The sequence below is a fragment of the Manacus candei genome, unplaced genomic scaffold (assembly GCF_025592945.1).
Source record: "Manacus candei isolate 608988 ecotype Guabito, Panama unplaced genomic scaffold, ASM2559294v1 h1tg000121l, whole genome shotgun sequence".
NCBI lineage: Eukaryota > Metazoa > Chordata > Aves > Passeriformes > Pipridae > Manacus > Manacus candei.
In genome coordinates this window covers 274,192-291,202 of record NW_026138169.1, presented here as the reverse complement: position 1 = coordinate 291,202, position 17,011 = coordinate 274,192, and the positions used below count along the sequence as shown (strand labels likewise).

General features: G+C 52.2%; 1 protein-coding gene across 1 annotated transcript in view; it reads right to left on the bottom strand.

Annotated features, from left to right (window-relative positions):
• The window catches only part of NRBP1 (nuclear receptor binding protein 1), a 33,429-nt gene extending 16,423 nt beyond the window's left edge, over positions 1-17,006 (bottom strand). Inside the window, exons 1-7 of the mRNA XM_051770652.1 lie at positions 16,853-17,006; positions 16,446-16,668; positions 5,529-5,651; positions 5,033-5,134; positions 4,853-4,942; positions 4,333-4,373; positions 3,177-3,271 (exon numbers count right to left, since the gene is read on the bottom strand). Of these exons, the coding sequence (XP_051626612.1) occupies positions 3,177-3,271; positions 4,333-4,373; positions 4,853-4,942; positions 5,033-5,134; positions 5,529-5,651; positions 16,446-16,652 (658 nt within the window). The 5' untranslated portion in view covers positions 16,653-16,668; positions 16,853-17,006. The remainder of the gene's footprint in view (positions 1-3,176; positions 3,272-4,332; positions 4,374-4,852; positions 4,943-5,032; positions 5,135-5,528; positions 5,652-16,445; positions 16,669-16,852) is intronic.
• Positions 17,007-17,011: the final 5 nt, after the last annotated feature.

The following is a 17,011-nucleotide window of genomic DNA, read 5'->3' as shown; positions in this document are numbered from 1 at the left end:
CACACGCTGACGCATTGCTGCGTCTGAGACTCTCCAGTTTGAGCCTCCCATCTGCTGGGGCACTCCAAGAGCTGCCAAAAAGGATTTTTAATTCAAACCCATCACTTCTTTCACCTGCGAATGGTTCTTACACAGACAGTGAGAATTCCAGGAACACCTCCCAGCAATGCCAACACAAGCAGGCAGCAGCACTGGACACCCTGTCTGAACACGGTGTTCTCCTCCCACTCAGAGCACCAGCAGCTGTCCCAGGAACACACCTGGCAGCATGTCCCCTCGCGAGACAGCACAGATACTCACAGAGGTACCATGGTGTTGCATACGGGTTCTGGGGAAGAGTACACAGGACACAACCTGGACCTCTCACAAGGAATGTTTTCATCTGACCACAGCTCCACAAAGCAGCTGGAACGTTCCAGTCTCTGGGAACACCAGTGGCAAGTTTAAGAGCCGTAGGTGTCTTTCCTATTCTCATCACAAGTTCTCCAATGCTCCCCACTCATTTGAAACTTTCCCTCTTTAAATCTATTAACTCTGCACTTTATGGCACTGGAAAAAAAAAGGTTAGTAAATGAATGGATTACGGATGGGTTTTGCATTTAAGCAGTATTCAAAATCCACCCTCCTTCCCACTCCCTTTTTCTTCCTCAGCACACAGAGATTTACACGCAGAACAGAGAAACAGTGATCAGTCCAGCCAGCACACGTGCTCCTGCATCCCAGGGAGCAGCAAGGAGCAAAGGCCTGCTCCCACACCTGAACAGGTGTCACAGGAACCAGTACCAATCATTTCCGACACAACACTGCTCTCCTGGCACTGCCTTCCCCTCCAAGACAGCAGGATGTCCTGCAGTGCACACCAGCAGCTCCCTTAGCCCAGGTTTGTGCCCTGTATTCAGCAAGTATTCTCTCTTTGCCAAAGCCAAGGGGAGAGCAGCTCTGGGAGCAGTGGCCAGCAGGGTGCTGGGGACAGAGCACCAAAGCGCAGATCATAGTGCACTGAATCCTTGTTCCCCATAAATCCATGGGAACTACTGCCCCACTGCTTTTAAGCAAACACAGGGAAGTGCTCAGATACCAGCCAGCTGTACAGAACAAGGACAGGAAGCAGCAAACATGGGCCGGGCATCATCAGTGACCCTGGAGTGACTGCTGCTCCAGGGCTCTAACGTGAACCCAGCCTGTCTGGCACTGCACAGGCAGCAGTGCTGGAGAGGAAGGCTCAAGTTCCAACACAACCACCATTCCTGGGGACATAGCTTTGCCTTTCCTGGTTGGGTGGGCACTGCAGGAATAGGAATACATCCTGCAACACTGCCAACTCTGATTTCAGCCTCCACTGGAAATACAGCTTTACCATCTGGAGGATTCCTCTTCTGACCACAAGTCCAGTCGCGCTCACTTCCTTTTTTATTTAGGAAACCAGAATCTCCCAGATAAATCACTTCACTTCTGAATGTGAGGCAAACCAGGCAGCCCAAAGCTGTGGAACAGAGGGGTTTGCTCAGGAACAGCTGAGCCTGAGCACTGCTGCCGCACAGTCACACTCCAGCACATCCTGCAGTTGTGACCACAGACACCAGCTACTCCTGGCATGAGCCCACTGGGATGACTGCCGTGTCCTTCCCACCGTGCCTGATAGAACCAAAGCTCTGTGGAACTGCAGGGAGCAAAGGTGTAACTGTGTTGAGGCCACCATTTGTGCCCCACACCCAAAGAGCCATCTTCCTTCTAGGCCGCCTCTGAACGGCACCGCTGGAGCCGCACGCTCTGCGAATGGCTCGTCTGACCTGTAGGACCCCCCTCTGGTGAAAGCCGTGGCTCCAACACCAGCTCCATGGGTTTGGCTTTGCACACAGCACCGGCTGCCCCGCAGAACAAGGGCACCTGGATGATACTTCTAAACTAAGCTAGAAAAAGAGGACTTCTTGTGTCCTCAAGTCTACAGCAGACTTCCCATCAACGGCCTGAACTGAATGCCAGGAGCCAGCTGTATTTGCCAGCATACAGGTACCAGATGTACACACTCTTGGAAATCTCTTCCACCTGGACAAAGTCAGGAAAAGACAATAAAGTGAATCCCATGATGACATCAGCCTGTGCAAAGAGCAAGTCCCCAAGTTTACAGGCAGGTTGGGAGCTGAGTGTGCCTCCTGCCATGACCCTGTTTCCCAGGTACAAGCAAGAATCTGAGGTTTGCTACGGAGAACAGAGACCCCGGTTCTGGAACAAAGGGACAACACAAGAGTTCTTTGATGGGAAGAAAAGTCAGAGACCTGCAGCTGATGAGAGGCTATTTTTGGATGACAGGTGAAGCAGAGCATCCTTCCCAGTACACTGCCACATCAAACCAAAACCCATACAGACAAAGGCTCCGAGAAGGCAAAGACCCACTCCTCAGGTCGAGAATACTTGCAGAAGTCAAACAACAGGTAGCAAAGCTGTCCCTTAAAAGGTCACGTCAAGGTGTGACGTAACACATCCCAACTGCAGACAGATTTTTAGAGACATGGGCATAGCAAAGGTGGAAAAACCAGAGCATGCAAGGATGCACTGCACTGCCAGGAACATCACTGCTTATTTATGAAATAAATCATTTCATCACAGCGTGGCTGCCTAAGCAGGGCATGTCTGTGCCAACCAGGCTCAGGGCAGCTCAGCAGCCTGGAGCCAGGCCCAAGGGAGGGAGGATGCTGGGTGAGATGCCCAGACAAGCCACTTGCTGCAGCCACAGTCTGTCAGCTTGATTATAAATGTGGGTTGCTACAGGCAGCACTCGTGTGGCCTCGGTGGGCAGAGTTACCCAGACAGCTCCCAGAGCTCCACAGTGCTGGGAAGAGAACTCTGCGTGTATTAACATGAAAGACTGAGGAGCAGATGAACCCATGGATAATGTGCCTACAAAACTTGAAAGTTTCAGCATTATTTCCTGGGTCAGTCTCTTGAGACAAAAAGTTAAGGAAGGGGCTCAAACGCAAACAGCACCTAACATCAGTCCTTCCTGCACCTGACAGGGGTTCAATCACCAGTGAATTCTACTCCCGGTCTTTGGCATACCTGATGTGGAGGTGTACACGTACACACATGCCTATCATGCCAGGGAACCTGGAAAGGAGTAGCCTTTTCCTGTCTGGGCAGTCTGTCTGATAGGCAGGGGCACCCCCAGCAAGCCTTACCTGACCCGATTTTGATCAGCCCGTTGTGCTGGATGAAGATGGTGTCACAGGTCAGGTTTCCGTGGATGATGGGGGGATCACAGGAGTGGAGGTAGCTGGACATGCAGAACAGAGCACTGGTCAAGGACTGCCAAGGCCTGGAATCCCTCCCTTAACCCCATCCCCACCTCAAGCAATATCAGAAGAGAACAGGAGAGCAAAGGGCACATGCCAAGGATTTACAATAGTGGGGGGTGGTACAATTCAGTGACTGTACATCAGCCTTCAGCCAGGAGAGAATCAGGAATATTGAGTAATTGTCTCTAACAATCAATCTCCAGAACACAGGAGAAAAAAGAAACCTTTCTCTGATCAGTTCCAAAGAAACTCAGGGTACCAGAGGTAAAAACTATTTCATCCATCTCAGTACTGCTGGGTGGGTGCTAAAAGGGTTACAATTTTATACCAAAAATATCAGAGCCTTATTCTGGCCCTACTCACAGAGCACCAGAGAGGCACTTAGTGCTATACACACAGGACTGGGCATATCTACCAGCAGGCACAAATAAAGTTTTTCATTGCTGGGGTCCCAGGTACACCCTGGTTTCGCACCTCACTCTGCCTGGGTTTAAGTTAGCAGCCAGCACAAATGAGGACAGTCAGGTCCCAAAGTGTATTAGAACCCCAGCTATTCACCAACTGCTGTAATTTCACAAAATGGTACCAGAGTTTTGTCTATGGAGCGCAAGCTGCGCTCTGCCATCTGGGTTATTGTTTTTCCAAGGCTCTCATTAGCTACTCACCAACTCTGGTTCAGGTGGAGAGGAATTTTTAAAACCCAAAACACATTCTACTCAGCTGCATTGCACTGAGACGGCTGCAGAAGACCTGCATCATCAGGAAATGTACAGACCCACACACACATCTAACACCATGCCTCAATATCCATGAATCCACTGCCTGCCACAGGGCTGCAGCCTGCCAATGCTATGGAAGGTTTCCTCAGGCCTCTCACGTGGAATTTCATTTCTCTGTCATCTCTGCAACATCCTCCTGGCTGTGGTGAGACCCGGGTTATAAAGCTGGATACTCTGGAGAGCTCCCTGATGCTCAACTCCTGCACTCCCCACCACATGAGTCACAACTGCCAGGATCCCAAGGTCAGTACCCCACGTACCTGAGAGCAGAGAGGATCTGGGTACACCATCGCTTCCAGGCCTGCAGACACAGGAGGAAAAGGATAAAAATCACCCATAAGGAGCTGATCTGTAGTTCTGTGATTAACAGCCTGTTCATAGGCAGGAATACACGCTCCATTCTGTGGCACCTGAGCTTTTACCCAGTGCAGGTGTAAAGGATCAGCTCTCTCATGCTCAGCTTTGTTTTTACATATTCTCATGGGTCCAGAAACACATCTGTCCTCCTGAGTCCTCCCCCACACAGACACCTTCCCTCTTTCCTGTTAGGGCCCATGGAGAGGGACATGCCTGTCACACCACATGTATGAAGCTGCAGAGCTGCTGGCAGCAAAGAACCAGCACAGAACTGCTGTTTCAGAGAATTTGTAGCTGAACTAGGCCACAGGGACACGGAGGTACATGTTATCACCAGGTTCTCAAAGGGATCCTCTGCTGAAAGAGCTTTCCAAGGGCTGATGGTTTTCAGGGAATATGGGCATACAGGAAAAAAAGAGTTACCTTTTCATTCATAGTTTTGTGGTTTTTCTTTGTCTTCTTCAGGAACTGTTTCAAACTCCCTGAAGACATGTACTCAGTGATGAAGATCACCTGTGGGGCAGTGTGAGTCATTACCCTCTGCTTCACTAATTACCTACACAACACACAACGAAAACCCACCAGCCTGTTTGCTGCTCTTACCCTGGCCTTGTTCTCCTTCACATCAGCCCAGTATTTGTGGAACTTCACAATGTTCAGATGATCCAGCTGAATTAAGTTGTCAAACACCGCTTTAACTTTTTCCTTAAAGGCAGACAGAAAGACAAAGACATGTCACATCAGAGACCACATCAACCCATATCCTTCTTTCTCCTTGGGTCTTGGTCCCCTTAAACAGCACTGTACATGTCAAGCTCCTACACTAAGGACAGATGGCATCTCATTTCCTCCTGCACTGCACCTCAGCAGAGCATGGTTTGATCACCAAATCCAAATGAATACAAGAGCCCATGGAAACAGCACAACAGTTTTCCAGCACATTTCCTGGACAGACCAGGCTTCAGCCAAATTGGCTATGCTTGAGCAGCACAGCACTCCAAACCCAGCCAATAATCCCCACAAGAGGTCACCAGTACTCATAATCCCACCTTGGTGCAAGATATGTTTCCACATTCTGTTGAGAAGCACATCAACTTACTTCCTGAAGCTTAAAGTTCTTCCGCTCAGAAAACTGAACTTCATTCCAAACAACCTCCACACCTTCCTCCGTATCCATGGCCAGGTAGGCACTGTCGATCCCCGGCACGTTACGCTGGTTCACCTGGAGGGAAGGATGGAGAGAGGTGTGAGCTCCAAGACAGCAAGACCAGATCACTGCCAAGCCACCCTCATGGGAGAATTATGAACTCTGCTCATTAACTTTTAATTAAATGAGCATTCCAGGACAGGGTTGTGCACATGTAGCTCAGGATGGGGCATACCCAAAACGAGCCACCGTAGGCTGTGTAAGCAGCAAGCCCTGGGCATACCTGAGAGAAAACCTCTTGTGCACAAAGGCTGTGTTGGAGCAAAGCTATGTTCTGCTTTCCCATCTAATATGTTAGATTTGCATGTTTTAGGATACCTGTAGTTTATTCCACCACAAAAAAAAACTCCAACCATACAAAAGGGATACAGAAATGTCTCAAGAACTCAGATGCAGCTTCATAGAGGAATCTTCTGAAAGGTGATGATACAAAAAACTCAATCAAAGCAAAGAGGAACAAAGGGAAAGCTGCAGGTTCAGAACAGACATGGGAATCAATGACAGTGGAAACTGCTACAGTAATTTCTTTAATTAATAAATGCAAACTCTGACCCAGCACATCCACACCCAATACTAAATACAAAGATAAGCACTAGGAGAACAGCAAGGCAAGGGGAGGGGATTGAGGGTTTAGAGCCCAGCACAAGAATGGTGAGGGCTTTGAGAGGACATAATGCTGAAAGACCTGCAGAGATCTGAGATGAATCACATTCCCAACAGCAAATTTTTCCATAACACTGTTTTTCCTCAGATATGTTGCAGCATCCAAAGATGTGCACAGGCTCTCTCCTCCAACATCCAGAGCATTTGCTGTTCTGCAATGTCTTTGACAGGCACAGTCATGGTGAACATCCCACTGCACCAGGCAATGTGTGGTGATGGAACTGGATTCCCATCCCAAAGCACTCAGAGAGGACAAGAGGGTAGAATTTACCTTCTAATGGTCAAACAGCAACAATTACTGTTCCCATCCACTGGCCACACACCTAGAATCACTTCAGAGAATCACCGGATATCCTGAGTTGGAAAGGACCCACAAGGATCATTGAAGTCCAGCTCCTGGCCCCCCACAGGACAACCCCAAGAATCCCACCGTGTGCCTGAGAGCAATGTCCAAATGCTCCTTGAACTCTGGCAGCCTTGGTGCTCATTACCAGGCTTGGCAGCTTTCAGCTGATCCAATTTCCCCCATGAGGTAACAGCTAACACAGAGATTTGCGTGGCAAATCCAGACTCATCTTCCACTTCTATCACCTCTAAGTCCTGGTCATTTCACAGCTCTTCCTTCTCATACTGTTACCTTCTCTTCCCTCGCTAGGGACCGACCCCATCAGCATCCCATTTGCTGGAAGCTTCTCACCACATATAAGAGCTCCCTCAAAAGTCCCTCCTCCCTTGGCAGCCACTTTCACATGATCAAATTTACCCAATTTCATCATTCCAGCTGAACTGCTCTACCCCGTTCTACTCCTTCAGCAGCCCAACAACACAGAGTGACAGTCCACCAATACAAGTGACGCTCTTTATGATCTCCCAGGGGAATCCAAAGAAGCACAATGACATTCAATACTCTGACACTGCAGGTGACACACTCCAGTGACAAATGACATTGAGCACAGTAAAACCAGAGTGATGCAGATTTCTCCAGCAACTGAGCAGTAAATGAGTGTGACACAACAGCTGCAAGGCGGGGCACAGGCAGGAATAAGGAATACAGGTCATAATTATATAAGGACAGCCTGAGCTATGGAAAATAACTATTGAAAACTATCACAGGAGATGACAGCTATACGTGAATTACCCTGCTCCCTTCCACCTGAGCCACCTGCATAACTGAGGGCTGAAAGAACTGAGTTTTGGTTTAATATGATGTTCACATTGATCTTAAAAACTTGGGGGTTTTTATATATATATATATACATATGTATACATATACACTGACACCAACATCTAAATACCAGGCCAGGCCTCTTATGTTTCATCATTAAAGAAAGCTGAAAGAAAAAGAGATAATTAAGGATAGAACATTTTTCCTTCAAATCGTAGTATAAGCAATATCTTAGGGATGATAGCAGTATAAAAATGCCCAGTACATTTACTAAAGCTGAATGACAAAAGGCTTTAACTTCAGCAATTTTAAACAAGCCCCAGACAGCAGAAAGGCAGGTGTGTGTGAGCCAGTGCAGGGAACAAGGTAACAGCAACCACACTGACACCCAGTGCCCGTTCACCCCTCTGGATTCTCTTCTTTCATCATGCTTGCTGCCTATTCACAGAAACATTAAGGTTGGAAAAGACCTCCAAATCCCCGAGTCCAACTGTTAAAGGCCCTCTATTGAGAGACTCCCAGCTTTACTGGATTAACTAAGTCCTCAAGTACTGGCAGCTACTCAAAATCTGCCCCGATAACACAGCCAGGGGCTGTGGACTTGCCACATCTCCCACTTCTGGCCAAGCTCAACAAGCGTAAATTATTTCCATGACTCATAGGCAATATTCCAGGGCACCAGATATGACTCAAGACACCAAACCCAGCTGACATCACCGATGGCAATTCTCAGTTCCTGAGGAGATTCGACAGCCTGGGCAGAAGAGTAAAAGGGGATAAATGCACAGACAACTGAAAGGCAATAGCTGATTCCTCCTGGGTTCAGGTTGCCAAATCCCTGTTCCACATCCCTCTCCGTGCTCGGCAAAGCAGAATCCTAAGCCCTCAAGAAAGCAGGGACATAATGTATCACTCCCGTGTTTGTCCCAGACAGCCCACAGACGAGGCAGCTTTTTACACTCTGAGGGAGAAGCGACCTGAGCCCAGCTTAGCCTGGATTTCTGCAGCACAGCAAAGGAAGCAGCTCCACACCACAGAGGTACTAACACAGCTCTGTGTCTGTGTATGCAAGAGGCAAGGAAACTCAAGAGGAATCCAAGTGAATTTAATTACTTAAAAGGGAATGGGGGAAGTGGCATAAGAGCTCTAAGGGGAAAAAATCCGGAAGCTAAATCTCCCTTTGGTAAGTTATTTCAGTTGTCCAAGGTGTATTTTTTCTATAGCTCTCAAACATCTGGATATCTATCACTGAAAGAACACAGGCTTTTGGAGAGACATTCTGTAGTTCACATAATCTGTCAATTAAACAAAAAAACAAACACAGCCTAAGCCACAAGTGACAGTTATTATTTATAATCTAGAAAAAAAAGGTATAAAAACTGGAAAAAAGCCCATAATAACTAAAATATCAGTAAGGAATGGAATTGCACATTGAAGAGATGGGGAGTGGCAGCACATCAGGCCAGACCCTCACAAGAAGCCTCGGGTCTGGTTCAGAGTAGCATGAATATGATAATGAGTTTCCCTGGCCACTTGTTAAGGCCAGAGAAAGGGATCAAAGCTCTGCCCAACCAGCTGGCAAACTCTTGGGACCAGAGATAAGAGAACTCCAGAGCCAGCAGCTGGGCCACGTGGAGCTCAGCTTCTGCCTGAGCTGTGGGGAAACAAAAAGCAGCAAATTTACCATCAGCAACAGAACAAAAAGGGCTCTCTGGGATCTGAGGCTAATTCAGAGTGTAACACAATAAAGAATGCCAGATCCACTGCAGGAAAAAGCAAAAGAAATCCAACAAAGCAAAGAAGCAATCCTACTTCAAGTTTTAATTGAACTGACACACTGGCCTTGGCAATTATAGTAGCAAAATGCTTGAAAGGTGTTAATTCGACAAGAAAATTAAAATAACCACTGTAATATAACAGTGGCAAGGAAAGGAACGTATTGACTATTACCATGGCTGTACAAACCAACCCACACAGCAACTAAAGTGTAAGGAAAAGACAATGTGACCATCAGCAGTATAATAATTGGTTCTTCCAAACATGCTGCGACAAGTAACAAGATCAAACACATCTGCGAGAAGCTCATCTGTTAACCCAACAGGCACATCTGGACCATTTAAAGAGAGGGTTAAAAGTCCTCCATGTGTTAGAGCTTGTAACTACACTGCCCTGCACCAGCTCAGGAGATGTCCTGCTGAGAGATGAGTCAGAACCTGACACACTTTTCAGCACAGGCAGGACGTGTCCCTGTCGCTTCCCGCTGGTCCTGCTCCGCGCTGGCCCACCGAGCTGGACCTCACTGGGAGCCAGGACATTCTGCACGGAGCCCAGGCCAGAGCCACAGCTGCTCTGCAGCAAAAGGATGAGTTTTGAGCCACAGCACTGTGTCACACAGACTGTGCCAGGCCACCGCCCCGGAGGCTGTCACCCAGTGGCCATCCAGCCTCTCCAAAAGCACTTGAACAGTTCTGGCTAAACAACACACCACAGGACAGACCTCACTACAAATTCCCCCCAGGCAGTAGATCAACAACTTAAAAAACCCACAAAAGTATGACAGGAGTGAAGGTGCTCTGGACAGCAGCAGCACTGCTCTGGATACAGAGTCGCCGAGGCTGGAAAAGCCCTCTCAGACCACCGAGTCCAACTGCTTCCCCAGCACTGCCAAGGCCACCACTAATCCATGTCCCCAGGGGCCACATCCACATGGCTTTTAAATCCCTCCAGAGATGGGGACTCCAACCCTGCCGTGGGCAGCTGTGCCAGGGCTAGACAGCACTTTAAGGGAAGGAATTTTCCCTAATACCCAACCTGACCCTTCCCTGGCACAGCTGGAGGCCGTTCCCTCTCCTCCTGTCCCTTGTTCCCTGGGAGCAGAGCCCGACCCCCCCAGCTTCCCCCTCCTGTCAGGGGGTTGCAGAGCCAGAAGGTCCCCCCTGAGCCTCTTTTTCTCCAGGCTGAGCCCCCCCAGCTCCCTCAGCTGCTCCTGCTGCTCCAGCCCCTTCCCCAGCTCTGTTCCCTTCCCTGCACATGCTCCAGCCCCTTAATATCTCTCTTGTCATGAGGGGCCCAGAACTGCACCCAGGATTTGAGGTGCGGTCCCACCAGTGCCAAATACCCCACAGGGAGACAGGCATCATTCCCATCTATTTAATGGACACCAGAAATGAATACAAATTGCCTACTGCAAGCCCAAGTTTCACTTGGTGCTTCAAAATAAACAAGCAATCCAGACAGGATAAACACCAAGTGAGCTGTTCCCATTCTGCTCTAGCCCATCCTGCTCTTCTGTGAGACAGGTACTAAAGACCTGAAATGGGATTTTTCCTGAACACTGATAAGTAGAAACAGGATACAGCTATTCCTGTCATCCACGTTGCCGTGGGATGCTTGTAAAAGCACCACGCTCCCATGGCTAACTTAAGGTATGGCTGTGCCTCTGTCCATCAGGATTTGCCGTGCAGGCTCCCCGCAGGCAGGACATGGAGTCAGAGGCAGCAGCAGCACATGGCCTCTCCCATCTGGTGGCCCAGCAGGAAGCCTCTTCCCCAGCCTGAGCCCCACCAAACCCACTTCCCCAGCCTGAGCTCCACCAAACCCATGGCAGCTGTCACGATTGCTGCCTGGGCTTCCCGAGGCAGGGCTGAGAGGCAGAGGGCCGACAAGGGAAGGTTTCAGTGCTGCTGCACAGGCCATGGTATTTTTAGGACAGCTCTGTAAGGAATGCAGAGTGAACCCCATCCCTCGGTAGAGGGTGACCAGCACCTCCAGCCTCCCGGGAGCGCTGGGAAAGCGGCAGCCAGCCGCCCCTGCTCCCCACCACAGCCACATGGAGCGAGTGCCAGCTGTCTGTCACAGTCTGTGAGCAAGGACAGAACAGGGCTGTGACAAAGGCTCAGTCCCCTCTGCACCCTTAAGTGCCCCTCAGCTCATTCAGGCACATCCCGAGGGTTCGTTCCTTCCAGAAAGCCCCCACACGAGCCAATAAAAACGTTAAAAGGCTGCACAAACTCCCTCTTCTGAGTATCTTCCCTATGGTCAAGGAACACCATAAAAACTACAGCATGGCATTAGTTTTCTCCATCAGCTGGAAAAAACCCAGGTCCATTGCCAAAGCCTGTCAGGGAGCTGGCAGCTCTCCGAGCACCAGCTTGCTTGGAGAGTCTCTGCAGCCCGTCTTCCTTCCAGCAGCAGAACCCAACACTCAGAGCACCTCAAATGCCACCTTTCCCAGGAACGATGTATCCCTTTCCCACACACAGAAACTCAGATGTGTGATAGGAAAAGACAAACTGGTGCTTATCTTTTACTACCTCAGCAAGTTTCTTTCCAAGCACTGAAATCCAGCTGTAACACCCAGCCATCAATAGCTGGGAAGTGCCAATCCAAATGACAGCCAGATCCTTCATAGGAAAAGAGAAGCAAACAAATGGCAGTGGTGCTACCTGAATTAATTTTCTGAACTTCCAGTAACAGTACCCAATGAAGAACAGCAAGACTGGACTAGGACACACTCACAGGCACAGCACATACTGCCTCAAACTCTGCTCCCCAAGTTTTGCACCTGACATGACATCCAGGGCCACATGGAACTCCATTACCCTGTCCTAGTCCACACACCCCTGTAAGGGAAGCTTGGAAGGACTGAGCTTTAATCTAGTTACTTGACAGTGGAAAATTCCAGAGACAAAACCAAGAATTAATGAGCATGGCAACCACTGCATGCACAGTCACACTGACACACGAGGTGTGTCCCCAGGGATGAAGCAGAAAGGAACCTCCTGATTTCAGCAGTCACTGCAGTGGGGCAGAACATGGGAAGTGCTCCAGCAGCCAAGCTTCCAAAAGAGTCAATAACACATCAGGCACAGAACAAGACAGCCACGAGGTCACTGATGGCTATCAAGAACTGAAACATCACCTTCAGCCATCCCAAAGATCCCCTCAATGCTTTAGAACCTGTGGGACAGAAGCACAATCCCTGTGCCCACTCTCAGCGCAGGACGGTGCAATCAGCACCAGGGTGAGTTTCCAGGGAAGGACACAAGGTTCTCCCACTGCTCTTGAGCAGCCTGACATATCCTCTGGGAAAGGGTGAAGGTATTTAAGCAGAGATCAATGCTCTTTCTCCCATTATCTTCCTTTTCTGCTCCACGTGCCACACTTCACATCCTCACAAAGCCCTCTGTGCTAGGGAGCGCAGCAGCATTTGAGGAGAGCGACATCACTCCAGGCTGTGCCTCACAAGGAGCCTGTGGAAGGAGCAGCCAGGCCCACCCAGGCCTGTCCAGCCTTTTCCCTCTTCACTATGACAGACACGCTCACACACACCCCCAAAAGGGGACCCACTTGTGCCCACATCCACAGTGCAACACAGATTCCCTCAACAGCACTGAAAGGGTTATTTACCAAAGCACATTACAAAGATGTCAGCAAAGTATTTCTTATAAAGTCTTGGTTCATGCAGTCACATGGTGTCTTCCTATGTAGAAAAGGTACAGAAAGAAATGTGGTCAATAGGCAGCTGTCACACCCAGGACATTCCCACCCGGGAAGGGTTGAGACTCTCCTGCTCACATGAGCTTGCCAAGCCCAACACCATAACACTGAGCTAAAAATAAAGATTCTGCTGCAGCAGAGCACAACTTTTCCTACAGTTATGTTGGGCCACTGTTGCATGTGAGCTGTGTAGCTCCCAGGGACAGCAGGCACCAAGCTCTGTTTCAGGTTCCCCACGAGCCAGCTGCAGGAGGCTAAACCCGACCTGTCAATGTGGTGCTGCAATTCAGCTCCGTTAGGAAGTTTCTATTCCCAGGAGGCACAGCAGATAATTCTGATGATACTTGGACAACCCAAGAAAAATAAGTTATGCATGCATGCTGCTTGCAAGAAGGGCATGGAGTGTCACAGGGGGACAACAGAAACAGAGGAGATGGTTTGTCAGGGAGAGCAGCCAGAAGGGAGACAGGCGAGCACGGGCTGGGAGAGCCCATCAGCCCTGGGACCGCCCTGCCCTGGCGCCATGGAGCCTCGCCCTGTGCCTCTGCCATGGAACAAGATCCCCGTGTAAGGCCTCACCCGTGTGTGTGTCAGGACAGGAACCTGCGCCCTGGGCACAATTCCAGAGCGGGATTCGGCTCGGAATCCCAGGATGGGCTTTGCCCTCTCAGTGCCCAGGCACACGCTTGCTCTGGCCGAACTGCTGCCGACCAGCGCCCGAGTCCCTCGGGTTCCTTTCCTGCGTGCCGCGCCCCAGCTGCTCCGCTCCCCGCGCAGACCTGTGCCCAGCACCACCTCCCCTTGGGAACCCACGTATTTTCAGGTTTATCAGAGGACGCGGTTCAGCCCGGGCGGCTGGCGCTAAACTATGCCCGTAAGTTGGCTGCGGCCGCTGCCGCTCGGCCCGGCCAGGCCGCCCCTTCCCGGGGCTCTTCCCGGGGCCCGACACCGGCCCGAGGGCGTGGCCAGCGCGGGCCGCAGCCAATGGGCGCCGCTGCCGGTGATGTAACTCTCCCCGCCACCTGCCATTGGCCGGCTTGGGCGCCCCGCAGGCCCCGCCCCGCCCCGCCCACCCGGCACCGCCCCGGTCCCGGTCCCGGTCCCGGTCCCGGGGCGCTCGGGAGGGCCTAAGGCCGCTTCCACCGGACCAGGAGCAAGCGGCCGGGACGTGCGGGGCCGGCACGGCCAGCGCAGGCCGTCCTGCCGCTCCAAGACCGTTCCGTGCCCGGGACCGGCAGCGGGGGCACCGTCCCGCCGAAATCTGCTCGTTTGGGTAAACAGGCACCGACACTCCCCGGCTCACAGGCAGCTCGCTCCCCACGGCTCACGGGCCCTCTCTGCTCTGCCTGCACAGCCCCACCTCTGCTGCAGCGAGGTCATCACAGTCGATGGCTAGCAAAATATAGTCTATTTATTTTAAAAGTGAGACCAGGCCACTGCATTCCCAAGTGCACATCCAAGCACGGTGCTCAGAGCAAAGCAGGAATGAGTACCTGGGGAGCAGCAGAGCACAGGCAGCACACAGTCACTCCGCCCATTCCACTCCACAGTTATCACATCTCCTTGCTTCCACGGTGCCACCTAACCCAGCATTCAGGAGATACTGCCATGATAAAGGATCAGGATTGCATCACCGAGGAGAGGTCAGCACCTCCCTTTTCCACCCCCTCCCTACGAGGGGTATCAAGTAAAAGCCTGCCCATGTGCTGCGCTGACCAGAAAAACCAGTGCAGATGGAGTCGTCACACCTCCCCAGGACAAGGGGCACTTTGCTCTGGGATGCTCAGAAAGTAAAGCTGTTATTCAAATAAATTTCATGCTGGGACAACAGCAGTGGGAGAATTTACTCTGGGGAGCAGATCAGTCCAAATGCTGAAGATGGCAAAGAGAGTCTGATGTCACGCGGTTCAGGGAACAAAAGCCTCTCCGCAAGCTCGGGGCTCATCGAGCCACAGATTCACATGTGAAATCCTGAGATACACCAGGATTTCAGTGCAGGGTCACAGCAACGTGTGTTACTCACTCCTTGTCAGAGGGCAGTTGGTGCAGCCCTCACTGGTGAGCAGCAGCCCCGAGCTCACCCCGATCACCCAACAACAATGTCCCTGGCACCCATCCCTCAACCTGCGGGGTGGAGCAGAGCTCGGATCTCTATGGCAGCCTGAAGCCACAAGCCAGTCATTTAGCCACGCTGAAATTTCAATGAATTTCTTGTGTCTGGGTCCTAATCTGTCTGCAGAGGGGGGAAGTCAAATTCAAAGAAAATACTTGGGCCTCTCAAATCTTACTTGACATGTAGGAGAGCACAGAAAAGCCTGGAAGGAAATTTCTCTTTCTGTGTCAAAATGATCAGTACCAGATAAAACACACTGAAAGGACGACACAAACAAACCAGCTTTGGTCTCCAACATGTGCCAGTTCGGCACAGAGCACAAGATAAAGCACTTCAGGTAAGGAATATATTGTGGAGGGCAGCACCAGAGCTTCACATTGACACCCTCTCCTTGTAACTAATCTGCACAGCCCCACCAGAAAAGGTACATTCTGACCCCACCATGCCAGGGCTTGGCTCATGTTAACCCAAACCATGATAGCTCTCAGCAAGCAAAGGTGAAGAACTGTGGGGAATCCCTGACCTTACTTTGACCTCCAAATTCACACCAGAACAAATGACTCTAACCACCACCAGCCACTGCCCGTGTCTGCAGCGAGGGACAAAGCAGACAAACGCCCGTGCTCAGCACTTGTGCCGCAGCGCGTTGTCTGGCTGTCAGCACCTGCCAGGGCTGCACAGCCTGCCCAGCCAGGGCAGGGGCACTGCGCCAGCACAGAGCAGCAACCAGTTTGTGCAGACAGCCCCCAGGAAGAAAAACAGGACCCAGCAACGAGCGGAAAAAGGGAGAGGTCCCAAACAACACGATCTAATCTCCTTGTGCCTTCACAGTGCACACTGCCAGCACAAGCACCGAGCAGTGGGGGCAAGTAGGACAGATCAAGAAACGAGCCTGTGTGAGCTGACTGTGCTTTATCCTCACTGCAGAAGCCCAAGCAAACCAAAAGCAAGGATTCAAAAGCTGATAAGCCTCGGCAGCAGGTACTGTCCACGCTCCCCAGCAAGCACCAAGGACTATGCAGCTACTGCTCTTCACCATTCCCAGAAGCAAAGATCCACGAAACGCGAGCCACTCCCTGCTCCACAGCAGCAACAGCTGGCCGCGACACCGGCCTGCGGCAGGCGAAGGCAGCACCGGCTGCGCTCCAGCCGGGAGGCTTCGGGCCCGAGGAACGGCGGCCCCTCGGCTGGCAAAGGGCCACCCACCTCCCTGCCTCTCGGGAGCGTGACGGACCTCCGGCCCGGGGCCCGACTGACACGGGGACAGGCGGCAGAAGGACCCAGCGGGGCGGGACAAGCGGCTGCCCGAGCCCCGCCCGGCCCGGTCCGATCCGCACTCCCGCCTCGGGAACCGGCCCCCGGCACTGACCTCCTCGCGCCGCTTCTGCCAGCGGCCGCACGGCGACTCTTCCAGGATCTCGGACTCGTCCTCGCTCTCCTCCTCCTCCTCCTCCTCCGGGGGCGCCGCGGAAGTCACCGGCGCAGACACCGAGGTCATCCCCGGGCCAGACGACGCGGGCTCCGGCTTGGGGTCCGAGCCGCTGCTCGGCACCTGCTTGGACTCGCCTTCCGACATGCTGCGGTCGCACACCCTGCGGGAGAGGCGCGGCCCGTGAGGCGCGGCGGGAGGCCAGGCCGGGCCCACCGGGCCGGACCGGGCCGGGCCGCGCCCGCCGGGCCTGTCAGCCGGGACCGCGCCTCGGGCCTACTGGCAGCGCCCGGCCGAGACGGTGGTGGGCGCGGCGGGGGGGCGAGAGGCGGGGGCCGCACACTTACCGGGCCTGCGGCACCTCCTGGCCCCGAGCGCGTCCCCGCCGCAACCGCCGCGCTGCGTAACGCGCCGGGCGGGGCGGGGCCTCCACGCAGCCAATCAGTGCCCGGAGCGCCGCGTCAGCGCCCGCCAATGGCCGGCGGGCGGGGCCCCGCGAGAAGTCG